Genomic DNA, 24,986 nt, shown 5'->3' with positions numbered 1-24,986 from the left:
ATAAATGTCATGTTCTTGAGCTCCTCCGTGTTATCTTTTACGCGTCCTGCCGGCGCATGCAACACTGCCGTGTTATTACTCTCGGCAATCGCTCGTCGCGTTTTCGAGAAGCGTGAGTACCGAAATAAGGTATATGTTGTTGCAGAGCTATAAAATGCGTCACAAACTTGTCCCACTAAAATTCAGTACACGCAAAACTAACTCACTATGGGCGGCTTGCTTTTTTGCTAACAGCTTCACAACCACAGGCGCGGCGAGCAAGCCTCAAGATATCCCGAAAAGTTACCAAATAAATTACAATACTTTATCGGGTCGGAGCATGCGTCACGAACTTCTACCAGTAAGATTCAGTACACGCGAAACTAACTGCGGCACAGCCGAGCTGCTTTTCGCTAACTGCGTCAATAAGCCCGGCGCGGCAACCATGCTTCTAAACTACCCCAAATATAAAGAAGTTAGTTACAATAAAGTTGGGGGCCACAGAATGCGCGAAAACTTGTCTGTCTTAAGCGCTACGACTTAGTATGCGCATGTAGTACACGCGCAAATGCGTCACACGGCCGAGCCGGTTTTCGCTTACTGCGTCAATAAGCCGGGCGCGGCAAGCGTGCCCAAAAACTACCGAAACAAGTTACAGTAATGTTGGGGCTCATAGAAAGCCTCGCAAACATCTCCCAGGACGAGGCATTAACTCAAATTAACTGCGCCAGGACGGCGGAGCTGTTTTTCGCTAACTGCGCCACTCGAACTAAGCCTAAATGAGCTCAAAATGTGCTGCTCACTGTCAAACACAATTTCTCACCTTGCCGTAGTCCAGTAGTGCAGTGGTGCCGTGTCGAAATGCAGACGATACGCAAGAGAAGCATAGAGAAGGCCGGAAGCCCCAAAAAAATGGGCTATATCCAAAACAGACGGGTCGCCGAGCAGTGGCGTAGCTAGGTCGTCTGCCACCCGGGGCCGATAGGTCTTCTTTCACCCCTCCCTCAGGGTGTAGCCAGCGGAAGGAGAGGTGTCTTCAGACGTATAAGACCCCCCCCCCCCCACTGGCCCCTTGCACCTGGGGCCGACGGCCCCCCGGCCCCCCTCGTCGCTACGCCACTGTCGGCGAGCACGCGAGCTTCGCACGTACGACCGGCTGTCTGGCGCATGACGTATGCACGCGCGTCTGGCGTGCCGCTAGAGTGTTGCTAGGCAACGCAACAAAAAGTTGCAAAATATAAGTTCATTTACACGCAAAACTTTTTCACTTTTAGTGAGAAGGAATAAAAAAAATAAAACGTTGTCTGGAAGTTAATTTCACATTCTTTTTTTTCTGATGCTCGCGTCAACTAACGGATGTTGTTGAAACTAGGCGTGACGTGTTTCCTGTTGCCAGTTTTTGCAGAGTGTCCCCTCTTGTTGAATTTCTTTCTCTATGGCCCGTGTATCGTAATGTTCGATTTCAAGTTCCATTGCTTTTATCACGCGACGCGCCGTGGGGCTTATCGCAGGGACAGCGGCAGCGCGGCGGCGAGCGAGTCATGTCCGAGCCGATGACGAAGGGCGAAAAAAGATGGAAAATTGATATAGTTGGCTAGTAAAGGTGTCCCTAAGAACCAGTTCACGGTTTTGTCGCGCTCGCTACTTGAGAAGTGCCGGCAGTGCGTTCCTGTTGCGTGCATCCTGCGAGCTCCTGGTAGCAGACGACATAGCGCTGCGCTCTGCCAACTCATTTACGCTTACGCGCATACCGCCTGTCGGCTGAGAATAAAAAAGAATGACATTAATAAATTACTTTTGCATTGCGTAAACGCCCGGCACCACACGTTTATACTTCAGAACTTGGCGTATAATATTAAATTTATATTTTACATTTATTTAGCAAGCGGAAACATTCTGCAATTCCTCGATTAGCTCGTCATATAATGACGTGCACTTCAGAGGTGGCACCCTCTCATCTATTGGTCACGTCCTCCCCTTCTTCCACCGCCGGCTTGGGAGTGGCACATCTAGTGACGTAAGCGGCGAAGCGAACGGTTCGTATTCCGAACCGTTATAGGATTCGGCCCCTGGACACGCATGGCTATAGTAGGGTGTCTAGATAGCTAGACACCATAGCTATAGTGCCTAGAATATACTGGCTAGTGTACCGTCCGCGGCCTCCCGGGTGGCACCGGATGCAATGAATGCCGGCGGCTGCCGCTAGGAGCGCTGCAGCGCAGGTGGGTGCCGCGGCACCATCGGGTCTGCGTAGCCCGCCGTGTTTCCACAGCATCGGCAAGCGAGCTGCTGCGCTTTTTGTTTTTATTAAGCCGTAGCAGCAGCACAGTTCAAATGTGGGCACCTGATTTATAAATCAGGGTTTGTTTCGATTACAAGAGGTTTCTCTAGCGCTTGTCGCTTGCGTGAAAAGCGTGTGCTATCTCAGCTCGGCTTCGAGCGGGGAACCTGATGTGTATCTAGGCTGGCGAAGAGAAAACGTAATTTTTAAGGCAAATGCCTTAGATCTCTATGTTCCAAGGCCGTGTTGCGAGGTACAGAACATATCACACGATCCAAGGAAGGCCAGAAACGAACCAAAGCATGTTCAGCCGTGTATAAGAGATGCTAAATGATTAGCAAATTGAACTATTGAATATAGTGATTGGATTAAGGGGGATTAGGTTGAATTAAGGGGATTAAGGTGTATTAATTAAGGAAGATTAGGGTGCATTAAGGTGAATTACAGTAGGCTTCACAAGGCGTTCGCCTTCGTGTCTTTTCGGCGATAGCTAAGGACACTGGTTTTTTATTCTAGCCATATGATGGCAGCGTATTTTTTAAGGGCAAGTTCTAGATTACATTTTTCATTCTAATAAAGTAAAGGAATTCTAAGGTTACGTTACTGTTCCATTGATGTTATATTAATGCATAACCATTGAAAACTGCTGTAACCGATCATCTTTTGAAATGACTTGAATTTCGCTGTACTTTCTTTTTATTTTATTTGCTGCTATTTCTGCCTATTATCTTATTGTTGTCCTCATAGGTTTGAGTGTTTTTGATTGTTTGTAAACTATGTACTAGGGGTGTGCGAATATTCGAAATTTCGAATACGAATCGAATATTTTCCTTATTCGAAGCGTATTCGATTCGAGAAATGCATATTCGTAAATTCCCGAATATTCGAGGATGGCCGAATAATTGTCGAAACGGCGAATATTCGGACAAACTGTGAATAATTTAGCAATTAACGAATTATATGCTTGCTCCACATTCTCCTAAGAACATGTTTATTCACTGAGAGCTTCACATGATCCGCTCATTATCTGTATGCTCCGCATCAAGATGGCATGTTGGGCCAGTTGGTTGGGATTCATAGTTAGGTTCGTTACAGCGCAACACAGAACAAGGACAAAAGAAGGTACCAAAAGCCGACACAGCGTTACAGTACTGTGATCTTAAGTGCTGTAACGAACCTTACTATGAATGTGTACGCTCTGTTCCAGTCTATCTGCATCAGGCCCCGTGAGACATGATCAGTTCCGATTTTTTTTTACCAAGCTTTATTCCAGGGCTCTTTCATAACAATATATGATGTACTTTCGGGCTTTGTAAGTATGCGCAATGAAATATGCACCGAGAAAATGTTACCTGGACAAATGTTGTCACAGTGCATAGAGAGCCCTTACTTTCTGAACATGTTGAGCAGTCAATTTTCCTTCGCGAAAATCTGTAACAAGCGTTTACCTGACAGAGCATTACCTGACATTACCTGAGTGCATTACCTAAAATGAGTGCCTCTTTAACCTGAAGCAACCTCGTAAAACGCAATATTATTTTTAAAAGGGTAATAAAACTATTGTTACCTCGTTTTGCAATTTTTTAATACTACACATATATTCGATATTCGATTCGATATTCGAAGACAGTTTTTCGCCTTATTCGTATTCGATTCGTATTCGAAAATTTCAATATTCGCACACCCCTACTATGTACCCATGTCCTCATAATGCCCATTGGGCCACGAGGATAGGAGAATAAGTAAAAAGATTTGCCTGTAAAATGGACTGCACGCGTTGTTCTGTGTACTATACATTTTTTAATACCTGGTACACACATGCAGATTTCTATTTATGTCTGATATAAGTGAACGAAAATGGGAAACAGATGTTTCATTTAAGCGTAACAAATATTTTATTTTCGCGCGACAAGTCAAACGTGGGCATATAAGTCAGGCCTAGATGAGATAATGCACACATACATGAAGAAGATAGATCTAGTGGCAGTGACGCAGTTTAAAGAGCTTCTGTCGTTGAAATTTGCGCTTCCCTCTCTTTGTTGATGGCTTTTACAAAAAAAACGAAACCTCAAGAAAACATAGAACTTCACAAGTGTTGTCAAAGCTGGTTTTTCATGCTCTGGGCACCCTAGTTGGGGAAAGGCCAGTGTCTGCAGCTGACCTGAAAAATCAGCTAGACTCGCTACATGTAACTTGTTTTTGCTAAAGAACACAGTAAAAGTATCTTCCACAGCCTTCACAGCGGTTAACAAGGTCTGACTAAGATAGACAAGGCCTCCATTGTCAAAAATGCGTAGTGCAATAGTGAAGCAGCGTCGGCACTAGCTTCAGCTTTACTTACGCAAAGGAAGCCTGCACACTGTGGTCAAGAATTTTGGGCAGTGATATTTCGTGCAACATAACAGTAGTAGATCAAAGCACTACTGCTCCTTTTTTCTTGTTTTTTTCCCCTGGTACTCACGAAAAGTAAGGTGCATACTTAGGATACGCAGGAAACATCGTGGGTGTAGCGTAGGGTTTCAGGCGTGGTTTATCGCGGTGATACAGAACGCGCGTTCGACTAAGCTGTTTTCGAAATGTTTTTCACAAACCACAGCAGTTGGTACCGGCCTTCTGTCCGCTCTCCTGATCATTCTTGCCCATTCTGCTGCCTCTTCGTATCACTGGTGGAGTGAACAAGGATACACACCCTTTGTTCAAGCGGTAACCGCTTCGACACAATGGCACAAAGCAGGTCCTCTCCCTGCACTGTCTCTTCGGAATAATTTCACCGCCGCCACATAGTTCTTGTAATGACAGGCACACGAACACAGTAGCGACGCACTCACTCTTTGACAACACCAAGAACAAACACGCAACGCTGTAATAACACTGAAAACGCCAACATAGAAACCGACGCAAAAGCTGCGAAACTGATATGCGAAGCAGACGACACGCGCAGTCTGCACCCACCCGTGCGGCAGCGACCTCTGTCGGCCACCGTGGGCATTCATTGCAGGCGGCGCCACACTCCTCCATTGAAAACAGCGGGTGGACGGCACACTAGCCATTACATTCTAGGCACTATAGCATGGCGGCTGCACGGCCGCCATTATCCGCCATGTTCACTCTCTGATTGGCTGTCGAAAGGTCATGTGTTTTGAAATTTGTGCCGGGAAGCGGAAGTATTGCAAAATGCAATTTTGCGTTTTCATCAAGATGACGAAACGGGACGTGGAGCTGCAAAATTTATGGACTAATACATTTTTTTGGTCCTTGGCAGATATATTGTGATGTCAGCGCTTCAAAAAGAATGTGAGCGGTAGCGTGCAGAAGCCAGTGCAATGCATCTGCAATTGCGCGAATATGTGGTGGCGATTCAAGATATGCGCCATGCCAGCTTGCTGATTGGCTGAAGGAATATCTCATGAGGAGCGTCACAGGAAGGGCTGTTTCGTAATCGTCATTTTGACGATGCGTGACGTTGCGCTGGGCCGCCATTGCTGAAATTTTCCGCCATAATTTTTGCTGCGACGAGCCGCGCGAATTATGCTAATGGACAGCCATCTGCAATGGCAGCTGAGAGGAATGCGTATCGCCACATTTTCCCCGTCGTTTGGCACCACGAAAATCTTTTGTTTATAACGCGTGCTCATAGTATTTGAATCGCTCTCGGGTGGTGCTGGCATTTGTGTTTGGAGCCATCATTTTTTAAAAGAACGCGTTTATACGAAATAATATTGGTTGAACATAGCAAACGTTCGGCAATGTTGTCCACTTCTCACTGCTGAATTTGTATTGTAATCAAGATTAATGCCTTTTCGCACAATCAAAAGTTATGACAACGGCCTCTTTCTAATTTACAAAAAGAAATGTACGCAAGGCGGCGCCTTGAAGTTTCCTCCGTCGGTGCGAGTAACTAGCGAAATAAACAAGAGGTGGCAGCGCCGGCGCTTGCGTCGCTCTAGTGGATGTCTCTGGCGTGCGCAACGCTATCGGTGATATTCGGCCGTTTCTCAGCCAGCCGAGTCGGGCTGAGTCACTTGCGTTTCACCAGATAGCGATAACGTCGCCTAGAACGTGCGTGCATCACCACTGGTAGGTCGCATATGTTGTCTTAAGCAAGAAAACAAGCGCGTTGGCGCCAACATGCGATGACTCATTCCGTTTTCCGGGGACACGCATCCTAGCTATTGAAGCAGACGATGGCTTGTACGCAGCAGACGACGGAAGCGAGAAGCGTTTTCGACGGAATAATCATACGCTTTGAGATAGCTGCTTTATTTTAACTGCGGAGGAAAACTGTTTTGCTTTACCGATAACGCTATATTCAGTGCCTTCATTTCAATTTCTTAGGCGAAACGTCAAGTTGGCGTCACGTTACGTAAGCAAAACTGGGCCACCAGCGCCATTTTGTTTGCGTCGCGCCTACGTCACGCACCGCAGAAAATGACGGAATGTCCAGAACACGACCTACTGGAACTCCAGACCTGCACAGATATCTGGCTTCTATGGGAGCAGCTTGCGCCCACTTTCGTTCAAGCGACGGCCGTAGGTGGCGCTTTTATAACCTGTTCGTCTGCTACGCGGTGGGCGGCTGTGCGGCGTTGTAATTAGTACGGCAGCTGTTGTGTTGTGACGAACTGCTTGTCTAGTTGATGATTTTTGCTAACACAGTGACAGTGATGTCACAAGGCTTTGATCGGTCACTTGGCTCCAAAAGTTGACTGCCCGAACCTAAAAAATGTCGGAGCGTGTAGTCCGCTGCTCTCTAAAATAGCGTTAAATAGCCGCTCCTATTGCCTCTTTCAAGCAGATTATTATAAATCACATTGTGTATAGAGTTCGCAAAGTACACAACAGTTTTATTCTACACGTTGTAAAATTCGCTTCTGCGCTCTTTAGAAACTTGAAACCACCGTAATATTCGACGACAGAACGATTACCACTCATTTTAACTCTCAAAAGTTGTCCGTGAATGCGTCGTGAGTTCAAAAAGTGAATTACACACACAGCTTCACTGCGTACGTATCTTAAGCACCACCGTTATGCTGCTGCCGTACCACGCAGAAAAGCTAGCTTTACAGTTTGAAAAGAGTCCCGTGAGACGATTTAAGGCTTGCAGTGCAGCACGTTTTATAGCACTGGGATCGCTTTATTTTTTGCAAGCTTTCTACTGAGCTAGGCAACCAACGACAATAAAAACAAGGTATGCTCACCTTTCCATGAAACAGAATCGATCAACCTATTGCACATATCGGGCGGAGGACTTGTACTCGTGAATGCTTTTACTATATACTTTTACCAGGTCATCTGCCTTTCATTACGGCACACAGCAGTAAATTCTCATGTCATATACGACACTAGGCTATCTGTAAACAACTAAAAAAACTAGATTATCCTATGAATCTTTTTAAGACAATTTTTCCAGTCTCTTATGGAGGCTAGGAAAGGGAAATTTATGCCGTCGATCTAGCATTGCGGCTGCCACCTAAGCTCGTTCTTTACATTTCTTGCACCGCTCCTCCTCTTGTAGTTTCACTATTCAAGCGAAAACCATTCGCAAATATGTTTGCTTTTGTATATTTGTGAATTTATTAATTTACCGCCAGTACAAGAGCTTTGTGCCTGCCCAAATGGCAAGACAAGCGCTGAACAGATCGCAGAAGCAGACGACAGCGAACAGGTTATAACTAGCGCCACTCCGCTCATACGTTCTTTCCCTAGCGGCGAAAGAGGCGAACTAGACCAGGCGTGCTGGAGGGGGGAGATCTGTGCAGGTCTGGAGTTCAGTAGGTCCAGAATAGCGCCCTGGGTTAGCAAGGGGCGCTATTCTGGACATTCCGCCATTTTCTTCGATGCGTGACGTAGGCGCGACGCAAACAAAATGGCGCTGGTGGCCCGGTTTTGCTTACGTAACGTGACGCCAACTTGACGTTTCGCCTAAGAAACTGAAATGAAGGCACTCAATGTAGCGTTATCGGTAAAGCAAAACAGTTTTGCACCGCAGTAAAAATAAAGCAGCTATCTCAAAGCGTATGATTATTCTGTCGAAAACGCTTCTCGCTTCCGTCGTCTGCTGCGTACAAGCCGTCGTCTGCTTCAGTAGCTCGGATGCGTGTCCCTGGAAAATGGAATGAGTCATCGCATGTTGGAGCCAACGCGCTTGTTTTCTTTCTTGAGACAACATACGCGACCTACCAGTGGTGATGCGCGCACGTTCTAGGCCACGTTATCGCTATTTCGTGAAACGCAAGTGACTCAGCCCGACTCGGCTGGCTGAGAAACGGCCGAATATCACCGATAGCGTTGCGCGCGCCAGAGATATCCACTAGAGCGACGCAAGCGCCGGCGCTGCCATCTCTTGTTCATTTCGCTGGTTACTCGCACCGCGGGAGGAAACTCCAAGGCGCCGCCTTGCGTACATTTCTTTTTATAAGTTAGAAAGAGGCCGTTGTCATAACTTTTGATTGTGCGAAAAGGCATTAATCTCGATTACAATACAAATGCAGCAGTGAAAAGTGGACAACATTGCTGAAAGTTTGCTATATTCAACCAATATTATTTCGTATAAACGCGTTCTTTTAAAAAACGATGGCCCAAAACACAAATGCCAGCACCAACCGAGAGCGATGCAAATACTATGAGCACGCGTTATGAACAAAAGATTTTCGTGGCGTCAAACGACGGGGAAAATGTGGCGATACGCATTCCTCTCGGCTGCCATTGCATATGGCTGTCCATTAGCATAATTCGCGCGGCTCGTCGCAGCAAAAATTATGGCGGAAAATCTCAGCAATGGCGGCCCAGCGCAACGTCACGCATCGTCAAAATGACGATTACGAAACGGCCCTTCCTGTGACGCTCCTCACGAGATATTCCTTCAGCCAATCAGCAAGCTGGCATGGCGCATATCTTGGATCGCCACACGGAGGAAGGAAACTAAGGAGAGGCCCTGACGTCACTCTTTGTGAAGCAAAAGTGAAGCCGGAAGTTGGCGTTGCTCATGGTGATGCTCCGCCTTTTGTGCCACCCTCCTCTCTTGTTTACATCTTTCGCGAAACCACGCCGCGCTGCGCGTGGTTTCGCGCGCGGAGCGCGCGCGCTCGCGCAACATCCGGCAGAGCACGGTGCAGGTGCAGGTGCAACAAGACACGGTGACTAACGCAAACCCGCCCACACAGCGCCTTTGCCACGGCACGAAACCTACCAGAGCAACACGTGTGAGCGCTCAAAAAATCAGAACAACGCCGCCATTGTGGCCCAAAAGGCGTGGCCATGCAGCAAAAAAAAAATAAAAAAGCAACAAAAAAATGAGAACCTATACGTCCTTTCCGCCACACTTTTCTCCTAGCGCGCAGAGGGGGTAGGGCCTCTCCTCCGTTTCCTTCCTCCGTGGATCGCCACCACATATTCGCGCAATTGCAGATGCATTGCACTGGCTTCTGCACGCTACCGCTCACATTCTTTTTGAAGCGCTAACATCACAATATATCTGCCAAGAACCAAAAAAATGTATTAGTTTATAAAATTTGCAGCTCCACGTCACGTTTCGTCATCTTGATGAAAACGCAAAATTGCATTTTGCAATACTTCAGCTTCCCGGCACAAATTTCAAAACACGTGACCTCTCGACAGCCAATCAGAGAGTAAACATGGCACATAATGGCGGCCGTGCAGCCGCCATGCGTGTCCAGCCCCAGATCTCGATGAGGCATTTTCATGCGGGCCAGTTAGCTGGCTACCTATTTCTTTTGCCGACAAGGCAAGAGAGGGAGCGCTTACACATTTATTTCCTTCCTTTATAATGTAATAAGCCTCTATTATTTTCCTTTTCCTCTTACCTTTTCCTTTCTCTAGGATTTTTTTTTTTTTTTTTCACATATCGGAGAGCGATTTGGGGATCTACTAGGTGGCAGGTGCCACCACCCCGTTTCAATGCAGTTGCTAGACATCCGTTCATATCACGTGCCGATTCTTGCTGGCTACCGTGCTGTCTTTTTGAACAATGACTCGAGAATCGCCCTTGCGTTAAGTTGCTTATGCGTTCACTGTCCCTACTGTGACTCTTGGCAGCGAGTACAAAGCGAAAGTAGTCAAAAACAGGAGTGCTTTCGACCACCAGAACGTCTCTACGAGAAGCACACCCGGGGGACTTCTCCCCGAGAAGCCGTCGACTACGGTAGCGCTCCAGCTGAAGTCACTGCCAGATCTTCGGTGTGAAGCTCGCTCGCGGTTAGAGGGCCTAATGGAACAAGCCTGGGCGCTTTATGGCACCGGCAGCATCATGTCGCAACTGTTGGCGTCATTTCCTGAAGACAGGAGAGCGACAGTGCGGAGTCAGGATCTCGCGGCCATCAGGCAGACACTGAACGCAGCTCGACGGGAGCGCTTCCGTAGGAGCATAAGGCAAATGAGTGCCCGACAGCGTACGACACCGTACCGTGTACGCACGATGCCGGTGTCGCCTAATAGCAGTAGCGTTTCAACGCTGCCCGAAGGCACTGAAATGGCGCCAGGAGCATTTTCCCGGCTTTGCGGCAGCGGGGACATAAAGCCGTTGGCTGCGCTTGCGGACAGGTTTTTGATGCCCATCCCGCAGAACGGCTCATCAAGTGAGCCTGCCACGCCCAAAGCAAGCCAGCACACCGCGGCCCCCGCCACGAGACTTGACGAAAGTTGTGAAGTCTCACGTAGTCAACGCGAGTTGAACGTGAGTGGCTTCTCCGCGATGACCGTCGACGACGGGATCGCGACTACCACTATCGACCACGCCAATATGTCAGCTGAAGAGGACTACCAGGCCGATGACGACGACCGAGAAGACTGCTCCGCCAGCGAGGACGTGTTCTGCATGCTCGACTTTTATCGGGACCTCAATGCGATTGATTCCCTCTGGTCCGTCGATTGATGATGCAGCCTTGCTTAGGCATTGAGTAAAAGACTATAAATCTTTCTCTTGCCATTTTTTTGCATACGACCTAACTGGTCATAAAATGTTGTGCCAACCTTGCAGTGCGAGGGGTCGTCATCCAAATCTTTTGATTACACTAAAACCACTAGGACGTACAGCGTGCCGGTGCTAGTTGGTTTGAGCTCGTCCAGTTAGAAGCTATTGGACACATGCTTGTACGCAGCTGACATCACTGGACCCAGTTCTTGGAATAATAAGTTGGGCACACATCATATTTCGAGACAAATTTTTGGGCAATATTATAATCAACTTCAGATATTGAAGGGGCATTCCCGTTACTAAAGCCAACCAGTGCCATAGTTTTCCTTTCTTCATTATCACCGTATATTAACCAGCCATACAGCATATCCTCTTTAAGGAAGATATGTTGCTAATAAGGACAACTCGTCTTGGTGGCCTTGGCATTGCACTGCTAAGTCTGAGGGTGCGGGATCAAATCTGGGTCGTCGTCGTCTCATTTTGATGGGGGCAATAAGGACACACAATACGATTGCTGCTGGGATGTTTGCCTGTAGAACTTAATGTGGGTGTGCAAGTTATGTATGATGTGTATGTCCAGCCCAGTCATTTCTGTCTAGAGGAACAAACCACTGGGCCTCAGAATGAAGAAGCACGTGTCGAATGCAAATTTCAGTTTTGAAGGACAATGCTAAAGATGGAGAGAGAGCTTTTTATTGCAAAGCACATGTCTGCCGGGATGTGTGTAGTTGGGCGCATGCTACTCCAATGAGAAATTAAAAGGCCCCGAGAGGGGGCTCAAGAAAGAAAAACAGACGTTAAAGACATTGACTAGGTATGTAAGTGTGAAATAAAGTTCAATATAAATATAACCCTTGAAGACCACACCATATAATTACCACCGAAAATGTTTATTTTCCACCTAAATGTGCAACATACATTGCAACTGCAGGAAAGAAAAAACTTTTTGTGGAAACAGCAATAGGGGAGCAACACCAGGCAAAAAACTGGAAGTGGGCTTCTTCCCAGGTCATCTATGGCTTCATTTGGAACTTGTACATATAGCGTTGCATCACATGTGAACCATAGGTGCACACTGCATTTGCTTCATGTTATGTGTGTGAGGATGCATGTAGTCCGACATCTCACGTCGGTTGTCTCCTGTGACTGCTTTCAAAAGTAAGCAAGCCATGTGGTAAACTTCTTCCTCATCCTCTGTTCCTTCTCGCAACCAAGAAATGAGGCTGGCTGCCTGTCATTCAGTGTCGGCCGAAGACATTTGGTCAGAAACTCTCTAGTGAAAACCGAAACTCGGCAAGCAAGAAATTTATTATGGCGACGCTGTATGTGGCTAGGGTTCCCTGTATTTCTTTTCTTGGTCTACATGATCTATCATCATCAATGACTCATACAACCGTAAGCAAGCAAGAAATGTAATGGCTCATAGCCCAGTGAGGCAGAAGCTACAAGCCCTCAGCAAAGTGAAGCGAACACTGCTTGCATTCTTTGGAATCGTGCCTCTGCGTGTTGAACAGCGTGTTGAAAACTGTCATCATCAATGGCTCATACCCTCGTAAACAATAAAAAAATGCAATGTCTCAAACCCCTGTAAGGCAGAGGCTACAAGCACTCTGCAAAGTGCAACGAACAGTGCTTACACATTCCTTGGGATCACGCATCCAACATACAGAACAGCATATGTGTCAATAGAGAAGAAGTTCAAAAAAAGAATCCAAACCACATATGTAATTAATAAGACCCTCGTGATAGCAATGTGCAGGACGTAATGCTCCCCACAAACATTTCCGGTAAAGGTTCGATGCCGGCTTTCAACGTGGTGTGTGATGTCCGCAGCCTTTCGTATGTAACACAACCAGCCTAGCAACTGTTTTCGATGTAGTTTCAGCACTGCTATGAGCAGTAGTGTGATGTCAAAATTACGATTACTCCCATTCCTACCTTTGCTCTGACATGGCACTACTACCATTACTCTACAGCCATGAATCATTGCATACCACTCGTAGCACTTGTACCGGTGGTTTTCAACAGCTTTGCTGGACATACACCTTCACAGAGTGGTATGGCTCACAAATTTTTCATTAACCCTTTATAGACTAGTGTTGACAACACTCGTTCATAGAAGGTTAATGAAATGAAGTAAAAAGAACAGCTAAAGGAAAGCAACATGAATCTAGTACTGCACTTTAACTTTTTCTTTAGGCTTTCTTTCTTTACAGCATAAGGCTGACTACTTTGTCTTACTAAATCTGTGCATAATTGCAATAGTTATGGGTCAGATCAACCAACCAGATGGGCTGCTACATGGTTTGTCTAGGACTGTGTTCCTTGTGAGACCCACTGGGTGGACTTTTCGGGGTAGCATTAGTGGTGCATAAAAGGCGATCCCCCATCACATCTCGCCACACATTGCTGATTCCCATTACCGAACGGCTGACACGACACCTAGCCTGCGCTGCACTACATGAAATTAATGAGATGGAATATAGACGGCCATAACAGAAGCTGTACTCCAATATTTTAAGGCTTGTTTTGCTTTAAAACAACTTGCACTGTGAAGCTCATGCACTTTACTAGTATTGTAGCGCATTGAATCCTTTATACATGGTTTCTGTCAGTTACAAAGCATCACCTGAACACCACCTTCGTCACAAGCCAAAATATGTCAACACTTTATTATTTGGCTGAAAAGTGACCTTGTTTCGCTTCTTTCTTTTATAGCGTATTTTGAAGCTTCTGTTTTTCCAAAGTACTTAAAAAGCATTTTCAACCAATTTACTTCATACTCTACACATGCAAACCTGATTATACTTCTTCGCTAGGCATTGTACATGTATTTGTCATTGCAACAAACAGTACAGTAGGAAACAAGAAAAATGCTTTATATTCTACTGCTTCAAAATCAACTATTCTGCAAGCCTGATTTCAAAAACATGGTCTCAAAGCAATGACAAAGTGCTGTGATCTATGTGGTTTAACAGAAGGACAGAATAAATGCTGGCCTTCAAATGCCGAAAAAGTGCTGTCATCTATGTACTAAACACAAAAAATTCAATAAATGCCAGTTTTGACTACCGACACTGCGCAGCCATCCAAGCTGTAAAGAATTCTAAGTCAACGCACTCTATTCTTCCAAACTACTTTGAAAACGGGAATATAGCGGTGGGCGAGCTGAGCTCGTCTGATGCAAAGTTTACTGGTATCATGTTGACAAGCTAGGCTCATCCAAAATACCTAAGGGAATAAATTGCAGGCCTACAAATGACTTATCTCCCCGAAACAGTATTATCCGTCACCTATATGGTCCCCACACTGAGCATGCTTAGTAGATGACCGTGAGGTGGTACAATATCATGCCACCAGATTCATTTACTTAACATTACCACCCTTAAAGCAAGTCTGGGTTGAGAATAATCTTTCTGCGAATGCAGAGTCACCATTTGCCTGTTCCGTAGGCTTTTGTTTTCATCACTTAATAGCATTATTTACACTACCTCACCGGCATACATATCTCACCGTATCGGTCACCAAATGCAACCTTATTGCACATGCGTAAGAATTGTTGATTTTTTGTCATGCTTCTTTCCTTGTGCAGCCTGAAACAGGCTTCCTAAGTATATTACTGCCGTCGCCTGCCCATCATTTTTTTTCTGAGAAGGTGATCGACTACCTGTTGACACAATCTTTCTGTACACCCACCCCTTATGTAAACCCGCTTTAAACAAGTACTGACAGAAAATGTTTTTCCTGTTCCATTACTTTCTTGTATAGCCCTCGACCCCTTAATTACATTATGGAGCCTCACTTTCCTCAGTGCGCCACACATAACTATACTAGTATCTTTCATGACGACCATATTAAAACATGTGCCAAGAGCAGTGCAGATTCGGCCGTGAGAAACGTTACTCAAAAGATAACCGAAAGCCGTTGTGGCAGTCTCGTGGGACTAAACACAGCGACGGGTACACACACAATATGGCTGTGATGCCTACAGCCGAATCCATTGAACACTCATCGGGTCAAGAGTGGAAATAGCGTCGGCTTGCGTTTCCAAGAGAAGCGAACAATTGCAAGGGCCAGTATGGCAGCTTTCATTGACCCAGTCATTGTACAACCTTCAACCACCTCGCCCCGCCAACTCTGTTTTCGGTGACATCGGAAGTCTCCTTTTTCACATCTGAAGTAGCGTGGCGCTTGATGCACATTTTGTAGGGGTCATAGGAAAGGTCCTGTAAGTACATTCATTTTGCATGCTCTCAAGAAAATAGGGCTTAGTACCATAACCATGGAGTTGGCAACGCCTAAAGAAAACAAGAAAAGCAGGACACAAAATTTTCATGCGAGTGCTTTTTTAAGGTAAATAGATGAGTTTGTGCAAAGTCAACATCTCAAGCACACCAAGTGCATTTATTTGCTCTCGTATATCTGCAATAAAAATACTGTGAATACATGCATGCTTGAATTCTCAGGTTTGCTGCCTTCAACTTTGGCAGTAATATATGGGTTGTATACTTCGAACGTAAAAATGAATGACACAATAATTATGGACACCTTTACATGTTAAGGTTGTAGAAATCAAATTACTTCCAAGTAAACATTGCGATATCCATCAGTTTTTGAACGATACCATTCTGCATGAAGCATGGATGCATGCTGATTGGCCAAGATGACTGGGTTTTGTTTGTTCCATCCACTTCGATTTTAAATGCTTCGACTGGATTGGTAGATGCTTGGGTGATGAACTAGGTGTATTTTAATTGTGCTTCCAGTATTTACAGCAAACCTGCAGAACATAGACTATAGCACTTTCCTTGGTGCAACTTATTCAAAGTAAACACAGAGCACAAAAGTAAGTTTAAAAGATAGTACTGAATCACAGTGTTGATTATGTATTGTGAAGTCAATGCATTGTTAACTGTTGATAAGCACTACATTAACTGAAGTGTTTCATTCACTGTTTTGTTCTTCTTGCCCGTCTTTACTGCAAAAAACAAGTGAGAGCCTTCTATATGCAAGGCGCAGGAACCACCAGAGACCTTGCAGATAAATGTTGAGTGTAAGTCCTGTCACCTGCAAAAGAACCGAGTCAAGGGAGAACAAAGTTAGAAGCATTAGTTGAGCATCTAAAAGAGCTCAGAGGCTGGCAAAGCGATGTGGTGCTTTTCAAGCACTAATGCATCAACTAGAAGACGAGAAGCTTCGGTCAAAAGAGGTGCGAAAGATTTTGAAGCTCATTTTAAGCAAGTATTTACAGGATTTTTTCGCACTTCCTGCATGGGCCCAAGTCTAGCCGAGAAGGCTAGGGGCCCAGATGATTCACATGTACTTCTTATTAGTCGTTTGAATAAACTGATTTTGAATTTGAAAAAAATTCACACAAAATATATATATAAAAAATATATATATATATATATTTTGTGGTTCTTCCATTTAGCAGGACAACGGCCAGATAATGCCGTGTCAGCAGTATGGTGTTTGAAATGGGGTGCCCGATATGTTTGCACCCTGTCTCGAAGTTCCAGCATCAGAGCATGTTCGTCTGTTAGCCTCGGTAAGTCATTTTGAAAATCCTGTCTAGGGATTGTTGTTCCTGCTGCTCACCTGAGTGTTGCGACCCATACCCACAGTGGGAGACTGGCTGCCGTGAATTGGGTGGTTATAAAGAAATGGATAAGGACAAGGGAATTAACAACTCGAAAGTTGAAATTTACAAAATTAATATTGTAGGGTGAGGAAAAAAGTAAGGTAAGAACACAAAAAATGCCTTACCTGCAGAAAAAGAAAAAAGAGGTTGCGGCACATATGGCAGGCATTACCAAACCAGGACAGGCAGTTTACCACTGCCTGTCCCTTTTTCCCTTCAGTCGAAAAGTGCACAATCACTGAAATTGAATAGGGCTTAGGCCGTTACTTTCAGGCTCTTACAGATGAGATCGTACCTCACCCCCAGAGCACTGAGTTGGATAGACCCCAACTTCCTGCAGTCGTGCTTCAAACGTGGTCATGCATGCTGCTCCTTCAACCACATGCTCTCGCTATGCCTGTATAATGTGGGCTCCAAACTTCAATACAAGTCCAAGTGGGACACCTTGCTGAAAAGCTCGGAATTCACGCATCAACTATAGCCCATCCAGAGGGCCCGCGACATCACAGAGAGTCACCAACTCCGGGTCCCGTCGTGGGCGGAACCACCAACTTGATTGGTGGAGCTGAAGTCATGTTTCTCAGGCCACTTCAATTAAGTTCTTGTCAATTGTCAATTACTGCATTCTACTGGTACAGAAACTATAGAACTGTATATGTTCTATAGTTTCATTACCATATAGAAACTATATGGTAGTGGAACATTACCTATAGGCATAATGTTAATGAGACAAAACGCTGATGTGCATATTCGAGAGCAACCGAGGGTAACCGAGTCTAGTTGGTATTAAGAGGAAAGAAAGGGAGCTAAGCACGACATATAATGCATAAGGCAGGCAACCAATAGTCTGTTAGAGTCAAAGAATGGGTGCCAACAGAAGGGAAGTGCAGTCGAGTAGGGCAGAGAATTAGGTGGTGTAATAAAATTGGGAAATTTGCAGGCCTAAGATGTGATGAGCTGGTGCAAAGCTGGAGTGAATTGAGATCTCTGGGAGAGGCTTTCATGCTGCAGTGGGCTTAAATAGGCTGGTGATGGCGATGCTTGTTACACAACAACCCTTAAGAACTGTTTGGGAATAGTAAGCAACATTGTGGATCGTGAGAACATTCAGGTAAAATGGACCTGAAAATAAAGGCCAACAAAGCTTTCTTGAGGTACAAGAGCCTTTTCTTGAGAAACAAGCTGCGAAAAGCACACTGTGAATACAAGGAACAAGAAATTGAAGGCCATCTTCTACAAGCGAGCATCCTAGACATTAGCAAGTCCATGCTTGTGTTGCTGACATTTAAGGATGAATGAGTAACCACTAAAGCCGGGAAAATTAGAAACTACTACTACAGAAATGGGCACTGCTTCATCAAAAATGGTTACACACCCTTCAGATCAAAACAAATGTTTTCTGTTTTTCACTTGCTGCACATCACATCATACTTTGTCACATTACTAGTTGGTCAACCTTTACATTGATGCGAACATCATAATATGTGTTGCATTGTCACAAATTTCAAAGCTGTATAAATGCTTGCACATTTACGTGCACTACCATGAACAAGGCAGCATAACGAGAAGATGAAACAAAGGAAGTTCAGTGTTGTTGCACAGCTGCATAAATTCCAAATGGTCTTCACAAACATTTGCAAAGTCAATAAAATCTGTTACAGAAGTACTGCGAAAAACAATTCCAACTCACAGTGAGCAAAACAAGTTGTGAAACAACTTACGAATTCACAAGATGAATAGCTAAGCAGGCTCGAACACAAATGCTACAAACTAGTTTCACGTGCATATGCTACATAATGCATCACTTCAATTTGGTGACCACGTTCTCTGCACATGTCCCACAAGCACTGAACAATTAGGATAAAGAAGCATATTATAGCTTGCAGCTTGATGCCCTAGTGATAAACATGCAACTATTCAGTACAGCTTAGTTTTCGCAGAGGTATACACATCAGGCTAAAGCCCATATAAATAGGTATGACATCCGATTAAGGCCATTACTCACAATTCACTCTTGAATTGGAATGCCTCCTAGCATATATAAAATACTTTTTGCAAAGGTTGTGGGTTCGGTTCCTACCAGCCGCAAGTTGTTTTTTCATCCATTTTAATTTTCATTATTTATGGTTTCTTTATTTCATTTATTAAGCACAAGTAATTTCCCCTATGTTGCCCTTGGTGTCAGTGTTTGTTGGCTTCTTATGATGTCACTAATAAAAATTGACCCCTCGGTTAAGCACCTTTCTTCTGGATTATTGTAACTCTGAAATGTAGCGAACCGTGAGGGGCGGTAGAGTGTTTCTTACCCTCTGCGGGGACAAGATGTAGCGCTGAGTAAAAAAGATTTTGCGAATATGGGCTAAGGCACCATTAGAGAAGCGACACTATACTTTTGTTGCATGCCCACTAATCTTTGTCTTTCATAATTGGAGCCTGCAAATGTGCCAGCACTGCACACGTCAATGATTTTGCCAATGAAGTAGATCAGCAGAATGTCTTTCTGACAATATACCGAAAAGCTTCATACGCTGTATGCATCGCTCAACATGTATTTTTGCACAATACCTTATATGCTCAGAACCTCCTCACGCGTGAAAGGCTCATTCGGTCGTGTAAAGTTTGGCATCTGAAATTTAACTCCTCGCTCCACAAGAGCACTCCTGATTGGAGGAAAGCCCTTGTCAGCAAGCACAAGGTCCCCTGGCTCAAGCATGCGCAATATGCCACAGTCAGATGTGATGAGAGAGTCGGTGGCACAGCCACCATGAGGCCTTGACACATAGCTTATGATGCCTTATTGATGTTATTCCTACAAGGAATTTCACAGTGTAGGTTCCTTTGTAGCTGGAATACGTGAGCACTTTCTCATGGGCTGTGCGTGCTTGTCGATGACAACGCTGCAGTTTACATAGTCGGGCTTGAAGCAGTAAGGCATCATCAGCTGTATGGTTGACCCTGATGACCAGTAAAGTACTGGCCGCATTTTTGCATGGAGAATGGCAATGATCAGCAGAAAATGTCTTTAACCTGTGGTTCTGTGGAAACAAAAAAACGCTGCCAAGGATGAGTACGACAAGTTTAGTTTTAGTTTCATCAAAAGGATAAGCAATTTGTTTGAAGCATTTGTGGTTTCCTCTTTCCCCTTAACATTGAGCGCCTGAGCTAGAATGCCCTGCAGCTTTATAAAAACACTCTGTGAAACCCCAGTAATACCCTTCAGAATGTCAGAAGCTTTTTCACTGGGGCAGGATGACACACTGGCGCAACTGCGGAAGCCTGGGATCGAGATAGTGTGTTCGATGTTCACAGCGTCACATGCAGCATCCTTGACGTCGTAGGATGTTCCCCATGATGCACCCTTGCTTTATTTCTTGCAGGGCACAACAACCTAGAGCAGATGTTACCAAATGAACGCACAAAGCAATCTTAAAGCCACTGTATGCCCAAACATTGCTTCAAGACTGAGAAAGACGTACTTTGGACAAGTTATATCAACGTGACAAGAAAATGGATTCGGTACAGCATGTAATACTTAATCAATCAATGGCATGTTAGAGTGACGGAGTGAAATTCAATGAAACGAAAGTGTAGCCATGCCAGTAGAAAATTTTATGTTAAGATGAAATTAGGAAGTCTCTGGGTATGGATTGTAGTCTTATTGCAAACATTCATTCAGCAGTCGATAGGATATAAGCTAATGGTTGACTATGACAGTAGCCATTTATTCTTTTATTCAGCATTTATCGCACCATGGGAAAATGATGACTACTGTAAACAATGGACTGAAAAGCCCATCCTACTAAAGTGATTAAAGACAGGTAGCTTCGCATCACGGTAAACAAGCACATGTGAGATCATGTTTACAAGCTACTCCCGTAGGCCCCATCCTACCTGCATCTCAGCTTCGCATTCCTTTAAACAACAAGAGAACAGGCTTGGCATATGTCCACCTCCGAGAATTATGTGCAAGGGTCTGTCTGCGTTCCTACCTGCACAAATTCAAAGCCACAGTGGGATTACCTTCTTGCTATTTCTCCTTTCAACTTCATTTTTGCACTATGCAAAGGAACAGCAGCGTAGCGATCACTTGTCCTATTTTACTCTCACGCTGCAAGCACTACTGAAGAAATGCAGAGTAGAAACATGATCATGCATGGTTAGCCCCACTTGCTTCTGAGGAATGGATATGAGTGTGAAGTGACCAGCGAAAGTTGACATGAAAGTAAATGGCCATAGAGAGAGTGAGTGAACTTGAGTGCTAATGCAAGGCGGGCAGTGCAAGTTGAAATGAGTGTGCAACCTTTGTAACATTGGACGAAAACAAGAGGGAGGGGAGAAAAGAGCCATTGGTCCTAAGTAAAAGCTAGATGAGAGATGAAATAGGCACTTACGTATTACTTACATGTACGGATATAATAGGAATCACTGCAGTATGTCCCTCAATATTCTTGCAATTTTTTCTACAGAGCTAGCGTTGCAAGTTCTTTGTGTTTACCATGTGAGCGCAAGATAGGTAACCACATCCAACCACTCAACTCAAGCAAAGGGTGAATTTTGTCAGCTATTTTGTGAAAGGTGCCTAATTGGTTCAACCAAGAACGCAACTTTCTAAGGCAGTTAGCATAAACACTTGTTAAGCTTATTTGTGTAAGGCGCACACAAGTAGGTATTGCATGGACATGTGCGTAAATGTACGAACACACACACTTGCATGCATGCACCCCTCTTGTCATAATGAGCTGTGACCATGACGACCATGGGCACATGTCTCATGTTTGAATCACAGTCGCGGCACCGACCACGCACCCTTTCGCGTGGTCGGTGCTGCGACTGTGATTCAAACGTGAGAAAGACTGTGGCACATTGATAATACCAGCATCAATAAAAATGCTTGTACTCCTCATCATAACACTGAAGCGAAATTTTCCTGAGTACTCAGAAATTTTCTGACATTTGCGTTACCATTCCTGAAACACCGAATTTCCTGATAGGGTTTTCCTGGTTGCTAGACATCTTAGAATTACTGCTATGAACGGTTACAAAATGTGTTGCATGGCCACAAGAGGCATGCAGTGGGAGTTGCTGCATATTCAAGTGCATGTTTCATCTACACCAAGGCTGTGACATTTCTTTTTAGGGGCAAACGTTCTTTCAGAGACAGAGAATGGAGCAGTTCTCAGCTCTTGTTTTGGTAAAAGCCATCCTTAAAATGTTCAACACACTGGTAGCTGTATGGCATGTTAAAAAGCATCCTTATTGCTGTAAGCAACATCCAAATATGTTCAGCTCCTGATAACACCATAGGTGAACAACTGTCACGGTGATTTAGTTAGCACTAAAGATTGTTCCTATTTAAGTTGTAGGGTCAGCTTGTCGAGGAATGCTTAAAGAATTTGTTTATGGTAAGGGTACACAAGGACATCAAGGCATAAAGGTTGGCTTCTGTTTGTAGCAATGAACAGTTCGTAGTGAGTGTTTGCGTAACCTTGTGTGTGTATATCTGTTCAAGTTGTGAATATTGCACTCTACAATAGCAAACAGTTTTAAGTCCTAAAAACTTTGTAATCTGCCCAGATAAGGGGATACCTACCCTGGTGTGCTCTGTAGTCACAGCACCGCATTCTTGGTCATCAGGAACTGGCAACACACAGCGCCATGTGGGTTGTTTGTGCTGCTCACGTGACCGGAGCCTGCATGATATTATTAAGCAAAATGGGCAATGCACTAAAGAGATTGTACTTGTTCAGAGTAAACAAGTCTGTTCATACAAACAACATGTGTACATTGGCAAAGTTAACAGGTGGCATTTGTGTACCAGAACTGTAGCTGGAACAATGCTCCTAATGGGAGAAATTTTATACTGATGGCAACAAGAGTTGTCCAGACCATTTATAATTCCAATATTAGAATGTCATAATAACTGCTGTATTAAAATAAAGGCACCAGATTTTGAAAACCTGAATTTAGAGAGACCAGATAACCTTGACTATCACATGCAGTGAAGCCACAAGTGTAAAACCAAAGGTATTATTAACATTCTCTCCACTTATGAATGAGAGCATGTGGGCATGCAAAACAAAACTTGTGCTGTACAGTAACCTTCCTTGCAACGTGAAGGACTTGTTGCTTAAATACATCTTTCGATTCTAATTATCTGTTACTGGTTTTAAACAGACTCCTTGGTTGAATCTGTATTTAGTTATGATTGCCACTAGTTATGATGTAATGCATAGAACACATAAAAGGTGATCTATTAGGGAAATAGATAGGATAGCGAGAGAAGGGAAGCAGAAGACTAAGCGGAGGGACGAGAAAGGGAAATTCGCAGGTGTAGAGGGAACATTTAAGGTAAGGAGGCTGGTGATGGATGAATCCTGCTGTACAAAGGAATAAATTTATTTCTTTTACACTTACATTGAGCACTGTACTTAGCATTTACCTTTCATACCTGTGTGCAGTAGCAACATTAGTGGACCTGTACACACATGGAAGCAAGGTTGGTAGATAGACGGGGCTTCTCTTATCGTCCGACTTCTCGCCATTTACAAAGTGACTGCTGCAGATCCTGTTGTGTTTGGTAGGCTGCCTGGACGGACTGCCGTCTGTATCTAAATGAACCAATACGCAAGAATGTCCATCATAACATGCCCGAAATGCATTGCAAGCACACAGAACGTTATCAGGCATTGCACTCCTACACCACAAAATACTTTAAGAAAAAATTAGAATTAGCACTGCGCGGCAACTCTGTTCAGACAGTACGAAACTAATGCCTTCTCAAACATGACGCGAATTTTTCTGCTAAAATCTAACAGCAAGCACATGCTGCAGATAATAGCAACCCTAACGTATTTTCCAAGCAACCATAACATCGAAGATATTCGCATTCGAAAATAATGAGCTGTTAAAAACAAGCGTTCGTCTGTAATCATCCTTAAACAACACAGCGTTATTTAAATCCATTACAAATGAGGCGAGGTAACGACCTCGTATTTAAAAAAAAGATCAACAGTTAGCAACGGCCAACAAGCGCGAAAGCACACACAGGATAGATCCAGAAACGTGAACTGCTCAACTGCTGGCGCGCCAATTTAAGAGGAAGCTTCAGCTTCGGCCCAACTCCGGTGCCACCTGGAATACCACGCGCGCTCGTCGAGGTCAGACGTGCCTAACCACTGCTCCACGGCCCACATACTTCGGCCCGAACCGCCGCTCCCAGCCAGGGACCCCCGAGGCACCGCGAGCGGCACGGATGGCCTCGAGACCTCGGCGGCTCCCCAGCTCCGGAGAGACGCTCAGCCGCCTAGCTAAGCCTCACTCGGACTCCGTCCCTCCGCCGGCGACGCCAGCCGTTAACATGGAAGTAACGGTTGAAGGCCACACCGTAACCGAACAAGAGCTCCAGTCAGACGATTGGACACCAGTTCTATATAAAGCCTATACCTCCCGACCAGCCAGTTCGCCGAAACCACCTCAACTCCGACAACGCTACCTCCGAGGCAGCAAACCCGAACGCCAGGAACGCGGCGCGCGACGCAGCAGCCGCAACCAGCAGCGGAAAGACGCCGGCCCGCCTACCGCCTGCGACCAAGGAGGCTCGCCTCACAGTGTAACGCAGGAAGTAACTGCCGCCGCTCCCGCCCAACGCTCTTAGAGTGGTCGTTCACCCGCGAGGTGAAGTGCGACTCTAGACATTCCAACACGTCGACTCAGGAAGGCAGTGCAGACACAAATCCAAATCACTCTACCGGACAACTTCTGCTTACGCATCTACCCGACCAACAATACTTTCACCATGGCAACAACAAATTTCCCAACAGCCGAGACTCTGAAGACGCCAACCTACCCCACCATTGGAGATCGACCGAACCTACCCGCGCGCAGCTCACATGGCACCTCCACCGGGGGCTACCAGAGGAGTCCTCACAAACGCCTATGACGACGAGACCCCAACGCAACTCTACCAAGACCTGGTCAGAACAAATCCAGAGCACACCATATTAGCAGCCAGACGCATGGGAAAGACGCACTCCATCCTAATCACCTTCGACGCAAGCGCAGTCCCGAACTCCATCAAATAGATGGGAGCCATCCACCGCTGCACCCAATACCGCGGCAGTCCGGATGCCTGTACAAATTGCGGACAACCAGGT

At 45.2% G+C, this 24,986-nt stretch overlaps 1 protein-coding gene and 1 long non-coding RNA gene across 10 annotated transcripts in view; one reads left to right on the top strand and one right to left on the bottom strand.

The window, feature by feature from the left end:
• LOC139060280 (uncharacterized) overlaps positions 1–10,462 on the top strand; it is a 37,289-nt gene extending 26,827 nt beyond the window's left edge. The window contains exon 3 of the mRNA XM_070539376.1: positions 10,316–10,462. Within this exon, the coding sequence (XP_070395477.1) occupies positions 10,316–10,462 (147 nt within the window). The remainder of the gene's footprint in view (positions 1–10,315) is intronic.
• Positions 10,463–16,039: 5,577 nt separating this feature from the next.
• On the bottom strand, positions 16,040–24,671 carry LOC135900485 (uncharacterized). 9 transcript variants are annotated; one of them, XR_011514445.1, is made up of 7 exons: positions 24,277–24,420; positions 23,273–23,441; positions 22,424–22,523; positions 20,725–20,822; positions 20,047–20,221; positions 16,791–16,827; positions 16,040–16,259 (listed from the first exon to the last, which is right to left on the bottom strand). It is a non-coding gene; the product is annotated as an uncharacterized lncRNA (long non-coding RNA). The 9 variants fall into 9 exon arrangements; XR_011514443.1 differs by lacking the exon at positions 16,791–16,827; XR_011514450.1 differs by lacking the exon at positions 20,047–20,221 and having other exon boundaries at positions 24,277–24,419.
• Between the last annotated feature and the right edge of the window lie 315 nt (positions 24,672–24,986).

The sequence above is a fragment of the Dermacentor albipictus genome, chromosome 5, assembly GCF_038994185.2.
Source record: "Dermacentor albipictus isolate Rhodes 1998 colony chromosome 5, USDA_Dalb.pri_finalv2, whole genome shotgun sequence".
NCBI lineage: Eukaryota > Metazoa > Arthropoda > Arachnida > Ixodida > Ixodidae > Dermacentor > Dermacentor albipictus.
The sequence above is the reverse complement of the archived record's forward strand: the minus strand, read 5'-3'. Positions and strand labels throughout refer to the sequence as shown.